The sequence below is a fragment of the Nesoenas mayeri genome (genome assembly GCF_963082525.1).
Source record: "Nesoenas mayeri genome assembly, chromosome: 20".
In the NCBI taxonomy this organism is placed as follows: Eukaryota; Metazoa; Chordata; class Aves; order Columbiformes; family Columbidae; genus Nesoenas; species Nesoenas mayeri.
Window position 1 is genome coordinate 7,047,232 of NC_137569.1, and position 16,584 is coordinate 7,063,815.

A 16,584-nucleotide genomic window follows, 5' to 3' on the forward strand; every position below is an offset into this window, starting at 1 on the left:
TTTGCCTTCCTGTGTAACCTCATCTGGGTGTTCCTGCTCTGGCAGGGGGATTGGACTGGATGAGCTTTGAGGTCCCTTCCAATCCCTAACATTCTGTGATTCTGTGATTTAATTTTCTAATCTGGGCATAAAACTGAAGCAATATCTGCAGAATTTTTAGATCTTAAAATTTAAGCAAACCTCAGATTCATAGAATGGAATATTGGTCATTGCTGGCAAGAAATCAATGTAAGTGATTTATCTGGCATTCCTGTCTTCTTCACATATGTCAGAACCCTTATTGAACTTTCTCATCAGCTGTGAAGGGTAAATAATATCTATATCACTCTAAGTTAGTTGCATTTAATGTACTGTTTTATAAAAAAAATACAAATATTTTATCTTGAAAGTCAAATAGGCTGAAATTGTGAAGTAACTTACCATGTGGATGTTTTTAAGACATAAAAATGAATATCTTCCTTTTCTTTTGGGTCACTTGCATTCTCATTTTAAATAGATGCACATCACTTGCTGGAATTCATCCTCCTCTTTTTTTTTTTCTTTCCCTTTTATTCCAAGCTGAAGGTCTGTCTGAGATTTGGTAGAACAGTGTCATTCATTTCACAGTCTACAAAATTTTACTACATTGAGAGTCCATACTTGAGTGTTTTCCTTCTTTGTAGATTCTTTGTGCTTTGTATATCAAATTGTTCTCTCACTGAGATGGTGGGTTTGTCTCTTTGTATTCAGGTTAAAGAACTCAACCATTATTTGGAAGCTGAGAAGTCATGTAGGACAGACTTAGAGATGTACGTGGCTGTTCTCAACACACAAAAATCAGTCCTGCAAGAGGATGCAGAGAAGTTGCGAAAAGAACTGCATGAAGGTACCTATCTAATAATAATAATAATAATAACAATAATGCTTTTCACTCTTTTACACTAAGGATGCAAAAACCAGTCTAGTTGTTGCTTCTTTTCTGATCTTTTATTTGAAATGGATTTAAAGAAATGGTTGGGGGGTGGAAGCAGTACTTGTAACGGTGAAGGCCCTTAAAATGTTTACAGAAAAGTTGAATGTGGAGCTCTTTTATGATGGAGAAAAACAATAGAGCCATTCATTCTCCTGAGAGATGCTATTGAATTTCTGTTAAGTCCTTATAGTATTGTAAACTTCCTTCTTATTAAAGTGATTTTACTGGTGTCTTTTATTTGTGTACAATTATGGGCATTATTTCACAGAATCACAGCATGTCAGGGGTTGGAAGGGACCTCGAAAGATCATCCAGTGCAATCCCCCCATGGAGCAGGAACACCCAGATGAGGTTACACAGGAAGGTGTCCAGGCAGGTTGGAATGTCTCCAGAGAAGGAGACTCCACATCCTCCCTGGGCAGCCTGGGCCAGGCTCTGCCACCCTCACTGAGAAGAAGTTTCTTCTCAAATTTAAGTGGAACCTCTTGTGTTCCAGTTTGAACCCATTACACCTTGTCCTGTCATTGGTTGTCACCGAGAAGAGCCTGGCTCCATCCTCCTGACACTCACCCTTTAGATATCTGTAACCATTAATGAGGTCACCCTTCAGTCTCCTCCAAGCTGAAGAGCCCCAGCTCCCTCAGCCTTTCCTCACACAGGAGATGCTCCACTCCCTTCAGCATCTTTGTTGCCCTGCGCTGGACTCTCTCCAGTAGTTCCCTGTCCTGCTGGAACTGAGGGGCCCAGAACTGGACACAATATTCCAGATGTGGTCTCACCAGGGCAGAGCAGAGGGGCAGGAGAACCTCTCTGACCTACTGACCACCCCCGTTCTAGTACACCTCAGGATGCCATTGGCCTTCCTGGCCACAAGGGCCCAGTGCTGGCTCATGGTCATCCTGTTGTCCACCAGGACCCCCAGGTCCCTTTCCCCTACGGTGCTCTCTAATAGGTCATTCCCCAACTTATACTTATGTCAATTCTGAATGCCTGGTGGTAGAATGTGTGCCAGTACAGTGCACAATCACTGCAGAGGAATGAAAACACAACCTTCTGTTGAAATAAACAGGGACACAGAAGACAGTCTTTTGAAACCAGTACTAAAAATATAAACTATTAGAATTCATGAATGGAGTTGAGGCGTTAGTGTTCTAACTGGGAAATCTTCCTGTCGGTATTACATCCCTAATCACGAGCCAAGTTTGGGAATTAAGAAAATGTCATCTTTCATCCTAAATAGTTGTTGAGCAAAGCCTGACTGTTTCTGATTAGAACAATAATTACTTTTATTTGTGAAAATGCTTCTCTTTGGAAAAGAGGTTAAAAAAAAAATGTGGTTCAGAACGACTCTTTCTATTTTTGAACAGTCTGCCACCTCTTAGAGCAAGAGCGACAGCAGCACAACCAGTTGAAACACACCTGGCAAAAGGCCAATGACCAGTTCCTGGAGTCTCAGCGCTTGCTGATGCGGGACATGCAGCGTATGGAAATTGTTCTGACCTCTGAGCAGCTCCGGCAAGTTGAAGAGCTGAAAAAAAAGGATCAGGTTACTTGCTGCTTTTTTTTTTAGTACTGTAAATTTAATGTGTTATAACAGATATGGAAATCATACGCTGGAGACAAGTTATTTAAGTGTGTTCATATTTCAAAAAATGATAGCTGACAGTTCTCATAGAAATTCTCTATTTCAATGACAGCCGACAGTTATAACCAAAACTCTCAATTTGTGCAAATATTTTAATATTAATGTATGTAGTAAATTTAAAAGTAACGTTGCCAATATTGTTAAATGAAAAGGTAATACTATCCAGAAGTTAATCTTGGAGGAAGAAACAGTCCCCTGTGACTCAGAACAGCTGGGTTAAGGATATTAGGATTGCAAGATTTCCTTCTTTTTAGGTTTTTCCAATACAGTGCTTAGCTCAGGCATAAATTAAAAACTTCATTTTAAATTAGCTTATGCAAATGGCTGTGTACATGCTTTGAGTTAGTGTTCCATGATGTCTTTTCATTCTTTTTCTATATACTATATTTCATAGTTTAGAGTGATCAAGGCACTTCACGTTTTCACATTTTGTTTTAATGTTCATGATCGTATAATGGCCATTAGTGGGGCTGTAAGTGACACAAGTATATTATGAGGTTCTATACAATAGCCAGTGTAGCAGCTAATTTTGTTACTTATTTGTTAATGCCTAGAATAAGAATTTTGATCTAGGTAATATGTTCTTTGAATAAAATTTTTCTAGAAGATGAATTTGCCACTAAACTTGAAAAGTAAGTTCTTCTTTAAAGTCAGTTTGGGCGCCTTGTGAAATAAACACTAGATTCTTAACCATAAGAATCCTTATGACGTAAAGATTGGGTTTTTAACCAAAATAATCTTTTCCAGTGCCCTCTTTGTAGCTTCATTTAGCATGAAAGCTGATGTCATGGCTACTACGGCAAAACTGAATCCTGCTTACTTGTTCTCTATTGACCACTGATTTCTAGGAAGAAGATGACCAGCAAAGGCTTAGCAAGAGAAAGGAGCAGAAGCAAAAAGATTCAGATGATGAAACGAAAGCTTCATGTTCTCTAGCCCCTGAGGAAACCCTTGTCCAGCTCTCTAATGAAGAGGTAAAACAACTGCATAGTTCAAAGCAACTTTGAACACTTGTGCATTACTCAGGGTGTTTGTTACAAATTCAAATGCAAACTTATTGCCCTTTATTCTCTATAGCTTATAATTCTTATTAACCAATGAGAAATCTTTGGAGTTGCACTTAAATATATAAACTTTTGCCAAAGCCAATTAAAATTTGCTTTTACCACGTCTGATAATTAGTACCCAGCATTTCTCTTGTACCATGCTTCTAGGACGGACTATATAACTTTTTCTTGCTTGTTTTTCAATTCAGGTGCAGGTAAATAGCACCCATGGCTCAGTCCATTCACTGGATGCAGACTTGCTTCTTTCTTCTGGCGAATCTTTCAATAAATCTGAGAATGATATGTTCAAAGATGGACTACGGAGAGCACAGTCAACAGACAGTCTGGGGACATCTGGATCTTTCCAGTCCAAAGCTTTAGGATACAACAACAAAGCAAAATCTGCCGGGAACCTGGATGAGTCAGATTTTGGACCACTCGTTGGAGCAGATTCAGTGTCTGAGAACTTTGATACAGCTTCCCTTGGGTCTCTGCAAATGCCAAGTGGGTTCATGTTAACCAAAGATCAGGAAAAAGCAATCAAAGCAATGACACCAGAGCAAGAAGAGACTGCGTCACTTCTTTCCAGTGTTACACAAGGAGTAGAAAGTGCTTATGTATCTCCTAGCGGTTACCGCTTAGTTAGCGAGACGGAGTGGAACCTGCTGCAGAAGGAGGTGCGTACCCAGGGCCTGCATCTGCGACAGGCTGCGGGGCTCTTCTTCGTGAAAGCTCTTCCTAATTTGGGTCTTTTCCAACCAAAATGCCCCTATGATTGTATGGTAATTTGTTTTACAAGGAGTCAGGTGCAGAAGGAAATACATAGCATCGTATGTAGCTCTTCACTTTTCACTCTTGGAACACTTCTGTAGGTAAAGCACATCTGATGTAAACCCTGCTAGCTGATTCGGTTCGTGGGAAACTCAGCTTTCCTAAATACATAATATTTTTGCAATTGGGGGATGGCCTGGTAGAGGTAGCTGTTGATCTTGCAAATACATGAGAAGGTGAAAAAAGTTGGGAGAACTTAGAAGGGGAAAACAGGAGGCTGAGGAAAGGACATTATAGTGCAACTGGGGTGACTAGGAAAGCACAACGATTAAGAGAGGGAGCAGAGCTAACAATGCTGGTTTGTACAGCAGGGAGTTTTAAGGAGGATTGTGCATGGAGTGCAATTTAGAAATGAGTAGCCAAGATATGCATAACAGACAAAGCTACCACAAAGGAAGCTTCAGAAAATTGTCGGGGACTTGCATCATCAGAAACGGATTTCTGAGAGCGACAGGCTGCAGATTAAACTTAACACTGTGCCAGTTTCAGAATGGGTGACCAAGGAAATTGTTGCTTTTGGGTGTTCTGCCTGTCAGTTTTTCAGCAGTGTTCTGCCAGTTCACAGCTTGCATTTAGTTTATTCCTAAAAAGAAGAGTATTGTGGAGCTCCTGTGGTTACTCTTTCAGAAGAAGAGAGGCCAAGGAGCAACACTTTAGGGGGAAGAAAGGGGAGGAGGAGAGAAAATAATCCATAGTGGGTAAGAAGGAAGACAATGGGGGAAGGGGAGGGGGGTGCGCAGGTAAGAATGCAGTGGAAGAGACCAGGCAAAAGACAGATAAGATGAACTAGCAACATTTTAGTTCCTCAACTTGTTGGAATTCAACTTATCAGCAAATCATGACTTAGGGAAGTCTCTTCAAATCTATTTTAAAATTTTTTGGTTTATTTTGTGTTGCTACTAATTTGTAATATCTGGAGAAACAACAGTGTGATGATCTCAGAGCTGAGTTAAATCCTCTACTCTTGAGTATTTCCTTGCCCTGTTGACATTTTGATGACATTTTACTTCAAGCCATTGTTAGAATTCGGAACAGAAATGCGCTGCTTCCCACACGTTTCTGGAGGCAGGAGGACAGGCAGGGTATGTGAATGCCACTGACTGTGGGCGGGACATGGAGCAGAAAATACAAATAACATTTCGGCTCAAACCTGATTTACAGCTGGAGCTCTGGTTAAACTTTGTTCCCTTGGCCAAAACCATTACAATGTCAAACTGGTAGCTGGTTTATTCTTTGTTTCCCTGCTGCACACCCAACCTTTCTTTTTTTTTTCCCAGTTTGGTTTCTTTTTCCCAAAACCAAACCAAAACAACACCGTAGAGTTGTGTTTATAATTTGATTTGTAATACAAAATAATTGCACTAAAAAAATGCTATCGCCTGTTAAAAGCTTTTCTCAGAGATATTTGTTTCTGTACAGGCAATTAAGTAATATATTTCAGAAGGACACACTGAATGACTCGATGAACTCTTGCATGTCATAGCTTATTGCTTTTGTGCTAGTAGTGGGATTCATGCAAGGAAAAGCTGACGTACTGCAAGCAATTTACATTATCCATTACTTTTAGAGCAACTTAATCTTGTCATTACATGATTCTGCCACTGCGTTTTATCTGTAATATTTTGTGATCACACAACACGTCCAAGAGTATGCAGTATGCATTCCTTGAAGAATTCTATGGCCTTTATGGCAGGTGAATAACTCTTGTGCTCTCCAGGTGCAGAACGCAGGGAACAAGCTGGGAAGACGCTGTGATATGTGCTCGAATTACGAGAAGCAGTTGCAAGGGATCCAAATTCAGGAGGCTGAGACAAGAGACCAGGTGGGACTTCTCTTCTAGCTTTAGCAAGATTTTTGCAGCTCTTCAAACAATCTGCTGGTTAATTCATTGGGTTTAATTTAACAACATCAGCATACTTAAAATCTGGATAACTTGTGACATTGTATTGCCATAACCTGGTTTGTCATTGGTATGTGGTCATGAGCACTGCGTGTACCTATTTCTCAAGGATTCACCATTGAGAACCACTTTACCCAGTACTATACGACCATGCAGTAAAGGCATGGTTCTATAAAAAGTGTTGTGCTCATGCTGAAGTCAGTATCTTTCATAATTTATATTGTAAAATGCTTTTAATGAATCAAATTCTATTATCTTTGATACTACAAGAATTGTTAACAGCAAAGGAAAAATCAGATGTCTTCATTCTGACAGCGTAAAGTGACCGTGAGGTATTGGAGAACATGTTTCCTGCCATATACTGAACAATTTTCAGATGGTATGGAAGGCATGAGTCACATTCTGCTTTGAAATAAGTGACTGAAGTCATTAAGTGGCCATGGTCCACTGCAGTTTGATGTCCTGTGTTTTCTTAGAGCTGTAATGCAGGGTATTTCAGAAGAACAAAAAAGGAACTTCTGGGTTGCGTAGGATTTTATTTTGCGATTTGGAGGTGCAGTGAGGCGGGTTATATTTGTGCTCAGGAAATAAACGCTCCCCAAAAAAGTGGAAAATTAAATTATTTTGTTGTTACAACACAGGTGAAAAAGCTGCAGGTGATGCTGAGGCAGGCTAATGACCAACTGGAAAAGACAATGAAAGATAAACAGGAATTGGAGGATTACATGAAACAAAGTGCTGAAGACTCCTCTAATCAGGTACAAGCACTTTGTAACCAAGATGGTAGGAATCATGAAATGTTTTTCAAAAGTATGTAACAAGAACTGGTCTTCTGGTAGATATGGATGGACTACCTGCTGTAGAGGCAACAAAAATGAGAACTTCTGGGGTTAGTTACGTTCCACCTGAGTCTACTGCAGATTCTAGAGAAGTCTGACACGTCTCTAACGAAATAAACTTTAGTGGATTAGTTTGAAATTTCAAAGTATATAATAGCAATGATAACAGGGAAGAGAACTTCAGTGGTTATTTCTTCAAAACCTGTTTCATGCTTTATGTTGTTTCTTTTTTTAAAGATCTCTTTGCTTATGGCTAAATGTCAGAAGTCAGAGAACTTCCTCAGTGAACTGCAGCAGGCGTTTTTGCAAGCAAAGAGGAGCGTCCAGGAGCAAATGGTAACACGACTTAAGCCCAGAGATGGCTTGGCCAGCACTGTCTGGCCCTTGGAGCTCAGTGTGTTTGTCAAAGGCTTTGTTTTGCTGCCCAGGCAAGCTTGGCTGGACAGAGCTGTGCATCTTAACATGTGAAGTTACTGACCAGACGAGCTCTGAGGGCACAGCCAGCTAATGCATAAATACGGAAGAAAACTGGGAGACTTAATGCTGTATTTGTCATTTGCTTCCTCCTGTCTGCATGTACAGTTAAGACTAATTTTGCCTTTCTTGCTGGTGCGTAGGCCAGGCAAGAGAGAACTGATTGCACTGATCCACACAATCCTTTTGTTTTCCTTCCTTACAAAGAACATCAATTCTCTCGTTTGAAAGCAATAATAGTAAATGGGGCATAAAGAGATGCGAGCATGACCCTAAGTGACAATTTATGCTTTTCTTTACATTGGAGGCTGTCCTGACGCAGTCAAGGGAGCAGGTTTCAGAAGAGCTGGTGAGACTGCAAAAAGATAACGAAAGTCTTCAAGGAAAACATAGCTTGCATGTGTCTTTACAGCAAGCTGAAGATTTCATCCTACCAGAAGCAGCAGAGGTAAAACGTTTTTTAAATCATTAACACAAATAATGCACGTGACTACATCTTGCTGGAAGAATATTTTTTATCAAAAAGCTGCTGACTCAAATAGCACAATGAACAATAATCTGGATTTTAACCCTGTTAAATCTGTGAGGTACAAAATCAGCAGTCTGATCCCACTGGGCCATCAGCGTGCTTCAGGGTGTAGCTAGATAATAACAAAATGAGTTAACTGTGGCCTGACAACTGCTCTGTTGTTAGTGGAGCGTGAGCTTATCCCAGTTGAGCTAGTTTAAGCTGTATTTTGCAACTGGGCACACAAGTGTTCAGTCACCACAGGTTGATGTAGGTATCAATTCAAGAAGTTAAACAAAGTAAATCACTTCAGTCTCTGTCCAGGCATTAAGACCCATAATAATCCTGAGCCTTGAATAATGATAAGCCTTGTCATCCTTTTTGTGGCCACTCTCTTACACCCAAGCACATCAAGCTTAAAAGATCATTGGGCGTGAAGGGCAGGGAGAGTGGGTCATAAATCTATGGAGACGTGAATCTTTACACATTCTTACTTCACTGTGGCCAAGCAAACTCTTTGGAATTTTAATAACTTGCTGGATGCGCGATCTGGTATGGTGGGACAAACCTCAGGGTAGTATTGGGTGGGGAAAAATGTAATGAAATATAACAAGGGCAAGTGTAGAGTCTTGCATCTGGGTAGTAACAACACCAGGTTCCAGTATAAGTTGGAAAATGAGCTATTAGAGAGCAGCGTAGGGGAAAGGGACCTGGGGGTCCTGGTGGACAGCAGGATGACCATGAGCCAGCACTGGGCCCTTGTGGCCAGGAAGCCAGTGGTACCTGGGGTGGGTTAGAAGGGGGGTGGTCAGTAGGTCAGAGAGGTTCTCCTGCCCCTCTACTCTGCCCTGTGTAGACCACATCTGGAATATTGTGTCCAGTTTTGGCCCCTCAGTTCCAGCAGGACAGGGAACTGCTGGAGAGAGTCCAGCGCAGGGCAACAAAGATGCTGAAGGGAGTGGAGCATCTCCCGTGTGAGGAAAGGCTGAGGGAGCTGGGGCTCTGGAGCTGGACAAGAGGAGACTGAGGGGTGACCTCATTAATGTTTTCAAATACATAAAGGGTGAGTGCCAGGAGGATGGAGCCAGGCTCTTCTCGGTGACAACCAATGATAGGACAAGGGGTAATGAGTTCAAACTGGAGCACAAGAGGTTCCACTTAAATTTGAGAAGGAACTTCTTCTCAGTGAGGGTGGCAGAGCCTGGCCCAGGCTGCCCAGGAAGGTTGTGGAGTCTCCTTCTCTGCAGACATTGAAATCCACCTGGACACCTTCCTGTGTAACCTCATCTGGGTGTTCCTGCTCCATGGGGGATTGGACTGAATGAGCTTTCAAGGTCCCTTCCAATCCCTGACATTCTGTGATTCTGTATAACTTTCTTCAGCTTCTGTGATGGTAAATATGGTACTGTTTATGTCTGAAGATCATAATACAAATCTTTGCTAATTGTTGATTCAGGAGCTCCGTGAGCTGATTTTAAAATATCGTGAAGACATAATTAGTGTGCGGACAGCAGCAGATCACCTGGAGGAGAAACTCAAGGCAGAGATTTTATTCTTAAAAGAACAGATTCAAGCCGAACAATATTTGAAAGAAAATATAGAAGAAACTCTACAGCTGGAAATAGAGAATTGCAAAGAGGAAATAGGTGAGCAAGGGTAAAACAGTCTCAAAACAGGATTATTAGAATTTTGAAAGAGAAATTAACACTTGATTTTGTGATAAGTAGACTTATCTGAATTTACAAAACTGCTTTTGATGGCAAATACACCAAAGCTGTGCAACTGAAAACAAAAGTACAATTACTTATTTACCTTTGAGGTACCTTTGACGTAGCACGTGCTTAATTCTCTTTTAAATAGTAACAGAAGTAAAGAGGGTCTGTCCAGTTTCCTGTGCTTTGCTTTAAATTAAATTTTAATATTCTTGTTTTTCAGCTTCCATTTCCAGTTTAAAAGCTGAACTGGAAAGAATAAAAGCAGAAAAGGAACAGGTAAGGAGCCCTTTCGCTGCAGGTTTTTTTTTTAAAAACAGAAGAGGATTCTTTTTTTCTGCTAGTTCTATCAGTAACACTGGGTATCTTTCACATCAACCTCTTCTCATCAGAGAAAATGAACTTTTTTTCTTCTCCGTCTGAGGTGCCAGTTACACCTTAGGTGTATTTTTGTATGATGCTTAGTATGTGAGTGTTGGGAGAGAGAGAGAGCTGAATGAAGGGGAGGATTCTGAAACGTGTCACATTATTGTTCCTTCGTCTCGGCCTGCTCTTGTGCTGCTGGAGGGCTGGCTGACTTGTGCAGCTCACCTTTCATGGAACAGTAGAATGGTTTGGGTTGAAGGGACCTTCATACTCACCCAATCCAACCCCTGCCATGACAGGGACATCTTCACCAGCTCAGGTTGCTCAGAGCCCCGTCCAGCCTGGCCTGGGATGTCTCCAGGGATGGTTCAGCCACCACCTCTCTGGCCAACCTGGGCCAGGCTCTCACCACCCTCAGGGTCAACGATTTCTTCCTCATGTCTGGCCTGGATCTCCGCTCTTCTAGTTTAAAACCCTTGAGCTCAGGTATGGAATTGTGCAGGAGAGAACAGCTGTGTTGGAGCCAGTGTGGGACTGGGACGTGTTCATAGTTCTGTTCCTTACAAGGTGTTTTGCCTGTTTATTAATCTGTAACCTAAATATTGGGTTAACTAATTCCTAACTAATATTAGGCTACCTGGTAATAACCAAAATGTCACGTTTGGGCATTTCTCTCCAGCTCTAAGAAATAAATGGAGAGAAAGAGATGTTCGTTAGGTATTTTCTGTGTACCTAGGTGAGGTGATGGTTCATTTGCGTCCCGGGAAGAACACGTAGGCTGTACTTCTTGTATGGAGGGACTGTGAGAAACCGAAATGTTGGGAGTTTTAGTTAATACTTTATTATTATTATTATTGTATAGTTGGAAAGTTCTTCACAGGAAAACCTGCAGCAGCTGGAGAGTCTGCAGGAAATGAAGAACACTCTAGAAGAACAGCTGAAGAAGGAGACAGCAGCCAAGGTAGTTCTGATGTCTGGACATGGAGTACGTAGAGATGTTTTATGATGATCAGACTGTGGTCAGAGGATGTATCACTGCGTGAGGGTGGAAAAGGAAGCTTTTCAACCTTGATAAGATTCTGTCAGTGAAATAGTGTCCATGGGATGCAGTTTAAATCCTTATCCCAGTCACTTTGTGCTGGGATTTGTAAAGCAGTGGATCTGAAATGCTGCTGTCACATCTCTTTGGGGTTGTCTTCCCATGCAATTCCCTGCACTGCCATTTCTGCATATAGAAAGCGTCCTGACTAACCAAGCCCTGGTTTGAATGCTATGGTACTTTTGAATAAATGTTTCATTGTTACTGTAGGAAGGAGCCCCACTTTGGCAGTCAGATGAATTAATTGAGATCTGATTTTTCACTCTATATTTTTTTCCCCTTCCACAACAATGTAGTTTTATTGCCACCCGCAGATCACTGCCCTTCACCTATGGCCATGTTCCATTACAATTCAGAAATCTGCTTTTTCATTTTAAGATCTTTGGATATAGCACTGTTAAGTGTCATGGGGCTTTTTTATGTCTAACCAGTTGAAGCACAAGAATGTTTGTTTGATGTGTGTTAGGCTCTGAGTCTGCAATTAGGAAAATTAAGGTATAGACAGAGTGATTAATTTAATTTCTTGCCAGGACTCGGGAAATAACCACGCTGCTTTGCTCTAGAATCAGGCTTTAATCGCTTTATACAAGCTTCTCCTGTTCTATTCGGTTTCACCATAACATAAAGAATCTTTCTCTTCAGGCAAACCTTGAACAGCTGGTATTTGAAGAGAAGAACAAAGCTCAACGGTTGCAGACTGAATTAGATGTCAGTGAGCAAGTGCAGAGAGATTTTGTAAAGCTTTCTCAGACGCTTCAGGTAAGAGAAGGGCAATCAATTTGTAAGGTGCTACTTTTGTTCCTTTACTTCTCTAGAGCTGTATAAAATAAGTACCAGTTGCAACTTTTCTTACATTGGTATTTATGAACTATTTTTCAAGTCATTCGTATAATAAACTGATGAAGTATAGTATTAGTATTAAGCCTATTGGGGATTTTATTCTGATGACTCGATTCCAGCCAATTCTCCACAGCAAAGATAGACAATTATTGTACTAACAGGAATGCAGATGGAGAGATGATGATGGCAGTGATGATGAAGGCTTGCTGGAGTTCCCCAGAAAGCGGCTTTTTATTGTAAAAACACAACTGCCTTATGTCTTATTCTCCCATTCTTGGTTCTAAATGAAGCTCGTGCTCCTTCATACCTCGCGTTTTTTAGGCAGTGATAATTTGCCGTCTCTGGGGAACGTGGTGTGTCGGTGGTGGGTTTGCAGCCGCTCACGGTGTGTCGGTTCCCCGCAGGTGCAGCTGGAGCGGATCCGGCAGGCGGATTCCCTGGAGAGAATCCGTGCGATCCTGAACGACACAAAACTGACGGACATTAATCAGCTCCCTGAAACATGACACCCTGACGAGCGGGCTCCGAGGCTGCATTTGGGGTTTTTAACTCATCTTTATAGCAACATTAATTATTATTTAACTCTAACCAAAAGAGCAGAAGACAACAGAGAGGAGCAATGACTAAGTTTTGTTTCTAGAGGGGAAAAAAGGTTTCGTACTGGGCAGGAAGAGAGCACAAGGGTGACTTGCAGTGTAGGAAGGAGAACTTTCTAATGGAAACACTAATGAGTGCGGTGTTTCGTGTTCCACCGAGTGGGATCAGTCCTTACATTCTGAAAAACTTCCCCTCTTTCAGCCGACTTCGTAACCTAATATAGAGTTTTGGAACATTTACCCCCTCGTCTTTCCCTCTTTCCTGTCCCCCCACTACTGTGATCAAAGTAGCTGCTGGAAACCGTATTGTCCCTCCAAAACGTTGAAGAGCAAAGTGGTTGAAGTTTTTCTGTTTGAATAGTCAGTAACAGTATTCAGCTAGCAGAGAGAATGAGGTGTAGAGTATGCTGTATGAATATTTTATATTAAAATATGACTTTATTAGCAGGACACTGGATATTGATCTTTTTTTGTAACTCAGTACTTTTTTCCGTTGTTGTTGTTTTGCCATTGACTTTGTGTTGAAGAACCTGAATGCTGCTGAAATGTGGTGGACCCGAGTGAGCTGGGTGTCTCCTGAACAGATAAACGCTCATCCAAAAAAACCCGAAAAATGTACTGAGAATTTAGCTCCTTCAAGTTTTTCCGTTGGATTCTGATACTTAACGAAAAGCACAAGAAATGCACTGTTTTGTAGCCTCTTTTCACAAGTGTAATTTAGAATCTGGAACTGCGACTGGTTCTTTCTCATCTCTAAAGCTGAGCAGTACCTGGAATCCCTTCTTTGTGTTAAAAACAGATAAGCTGGTATATATCCTATGCATTGCCTTGGTGTGGGGTTTTTGCAGGTCTGCTGTGCTCCGGTGGCTGACACGGCGTGTAAATCCGGTGTAAAGCTGGTGTAAACCTGCCGGTGTTCCCTGGCTGGCACCACGGGAAGGTGCGGGATGAAGCGCTGAGCGTGACCCACGTGTTGTGGGTCTGGACAGTGTGTGGAGCAGCGTCTGCACCCCAGAACACAACACGAGCATGCAGGAGCCGCACGGGTCTGCTGGTTCACGTATGAGAGGTACCGTGCAGCTCTTTCTGCAAAGTACAGCACCGTGTATCGCTCCGTGTTGACTCCTGCACTGTCCCGTTTCTATAACCATCTGTTTAAATTACACTCTGTAACACGACAGCGGAGGTGAGAAATTCTTGTCATGGATCAGGTATACGTTTTGGTTTCTTCTTCTATAAATGTATGGCGCTAACATGACCGTTCTTCCTCCTTTTCTCTCCTTTTGTCGGCGTTCCCTGCGCGCAGTTGGATAGCGGTGGTTTCACGTGCGGTTGCAGGTGTTGATAATTCTGGTGGTGCAAACTGGGATATTGAACCGGCCCTTCCTTACAATCCATTAAAAGAAAAGAGGCTGAAGGAGCAGATCAGTCCTGTCCAAAATTTATAACTTAGACTTTCCTCCTTTGCTTATTGTTGTTTTCTTTATCTACTTGACCTGAAGGTGATGAAGAAAGCTAGAAGTGACAAATGCTTCCAACTGTAATGCACATGACTACATTTTAAGTCCTTAAATCTGATTTTTAGCAGTGTATATCCTCCTTCTAACAGTGGTTTTGAAGAGGAATGCCTTAAAAACAGCCAAGAAGCAGCACACAAACTCAATCCCTCACTCATTGCAAGAATTAAAGCATTTTATTCACCCTAGCAATTAATTCCTTTCATAATCCTGACACCCAGAGCTATTTTCCCTACCTTAGTAATGACTAGACTAGGAGATGGCAGAGCTGTCATCTTAAGGTGACACTTCACGTGCAAGTGAAACTGAAATGTGGCTTAGGTTCTTTATTAATTGACTATTACCAGATTTTGTGGGGTTTTTTTTAACCTTTATCCCCATTTGCTGATCTATGAGGTGACAGCAGCTGCCTCCTGGTGCATAAATCAAATATCGGATGTTTTGCGTTGTTTTGCGTTCACTTTTCCAGGAATTAGGGTCCGATCCTGTTGAGTAAACTTTGGAGACAAAAGCAAAATAGGCCTTTATTAGGAACTGGAGAATGAAAAGCTTTTTCCTGTGTTTCCTTCCTTCCCAAAAACTGACTTCACCTGGTTCCTGGTGCTTCACCTGTGCAGCGGTGATGAAGGAAGCCTGGTGTTGTGCGGCAAAACGACAGCAAATCCTGTACATCCCTTCAGCCAGCTGGACAGGGGAGGAAATGCACCTGAAGGCCCATGCAGAAGAATAATTTTGAGTTGAGTTTGTGGGCTGTCCCCGTAGTCTGAGCAAGCAGGAGGCTCTTGGCCTTTTGGTGTCCCTTGCTGGCCGTGTGTCGGTGCCCGTCCCCAGCAGCCCTGTGCTCCTGTGTGCTGGGAACAGCCGGAGCCGGCTGTTGTCGCGGTTCAAATAGCTCAGGGCTGGCGCGGCTTTTCCTTAGTGTATTTTTTACAAATCGTTGATGCAATGAGCGGGCTGGCGGTTTGCGGGCTCCCACGGAGTCGCTGGGTGTGGTTTTGCATGCGTGTGTTGAGCACTGGCGCGTTGCTGTGGGTGGAGGAAGCGGCAGGCGCGGGGGCGGCTGAGCTGAGCCCGGTGCCGACCACCGCCTGTTACACCAGGCACCCAAAGGACTTGCTTTTGGTGCGGAGAGGAAGGGCGTAGTTACCGTGTGGTTCTTTCCCTTTTTACCACCTTATTTCCATCATGCACCCCAACACCTTTACTCCTGTTTAAGTACCGGCTTGTGACCATTTTAGAGATGAAACAAGAGTGAGATTTTTCACCAGCCGGTGCAAGTTTCTGGTTTTTAAATTAGAAACCTGTTTGCAGCAGTGGTGGGAGATGCTCGCTGCTCACAGCTGCCCTGGAGGGCTGGATCTCCAGGATCTCCAGCTGCTGCTGCACTGCAGAAACTTCAATGGGCCTTTAATAACCAAACAGTGTGTGCCAAATTTGCAGAGCAAATTTAAAAGACTGTAAATTGTTGTAGATACTGGGTGGATTATGGTGGTATCACTCGTAAAACAAATACTCTTTCCTCCCGTCCTTGGTGTTCTGGAGCGCAATTTGAGTGGGCTGTAGGTTCTCCTCGCTTAGTAAGAGATTCTTACCAGGCACTAATCGTAACCTGGCAGATCAGCTACGATACACAGCGTGCATGGATTAGAAACCTGGATTCTGTTCACAGAGGCTGTAAAGGGATGAGATCCGGTTTTGTATGCATTCCTATACTTGTATAGTCTTAATCTGTACAAAAACCAAGTGTTCTTGCAGCATGTCCGGTAACCTTGTTACCTAACAGGTACTAACAGCTCCCTCTTTTCCTTACAGCTCTATCGGGCACCTCTTACCGTGCCCCTTTTGTAGCGTGCAGTACGACTTTTCAAAACTGAGCTCGACCGTGTCACCTTTTCTAAGGGCTGGGGGGAGGGGACAACAGTTATTTATTGTCCACTAAGGTTTGTCTACAGCAGATTAAAATTGGCCTTTGAATGTCAAGAGGGACTCCAATGCCACCTTTTGCTAAAGGCAAACCGAGTGTTTGGAAGTTAATACTGCATTCCGGTGAACCGAGCCATTGGTGTCCTGTGCAATTGTGGGTGTAGAATTCTGCTGTCCTCAGGATTCAAGTGTAACCATTTGTTAACTGTGTTGAAGGTGTGTCCTTTATGAAGAAAAGTGTTCCAAATTAAAAAGAGCTGCTGAAGTGTGTGCGCTTCTCTGGTCTTTCTACTCCGCCTTGTGCCACAGACCTTCCCCGTGGTACGAGATCATTCC

General features: G+C 42.4%; 1 protein-coding gene across 3 annotated transcripts in view; it reads left to right on the forward strand.

Annotated features, from left to right (window-relative positions):
• The window catches only part of RABEP1 (rabaptin, RAB GTPase binding effector protein 1), a 38,747-nt gene extending 22,202 nt beyond the window's left edge, over positions 1–16,545 (forward strand). The window contains exons 6-19 of one of the 3 annotated variants that reach the window (XR_013923093.1): positions 730–865; positions 2,320–2,498; positions 3,446–3,571; positions 3,853–4,320; positions 6,192–6,296; positions 7,016–7,132; positions 7,451–7,549; positions 7,995–8,135; positions 9,652–9,841; positions 10,131–10,186; positions 11,136–11,234; positions 12,015–12,131; positions 12,617–13,994; positions 16,465–16,545. Coding sequence is in view for 2 of the 3 variants with exons in the window: in XM_080357037.1 (XP_080213163.1) it covers positions 730–865; positions 2,320–2,498; positions 3,446–3,571; positions 3,853–4,320; positions 6,192–6,296; positions 7,016–7,132; positions 7,451–7,549; positions 7,995–8,135; positions 9,652–9,841; positions 10,131–10,186; positions 11,136–11,234; positions 12,015–12,131; positions 12,617–12,718 (1,935 nt within the window). In the remaining variant the exon portion in view is untranslated. Of the gene's footprint in view, positions 1–729; positions 866–2,319; positions 2,499–3,445; positions 3,572–3,852; positions 4,321–6,191; positions 6,297–7,015; positions 7,133–7,450; positions 7,550–7,994; positions 8,136–9,651; positions 9,842–10,130; positions 10,187–11,135; positions 11,235–12,014; positions 12,132–12,616; positions 15,093–16,464 lie in introns of those variants that run through there. The other 2 variants (XM_080357037.1, XM_080357038.1) reach the window with 2 other exon arrangements.
• The last annotated feature ends 39 nt before the right edge of the window (positions 16,546–16,584 follow it).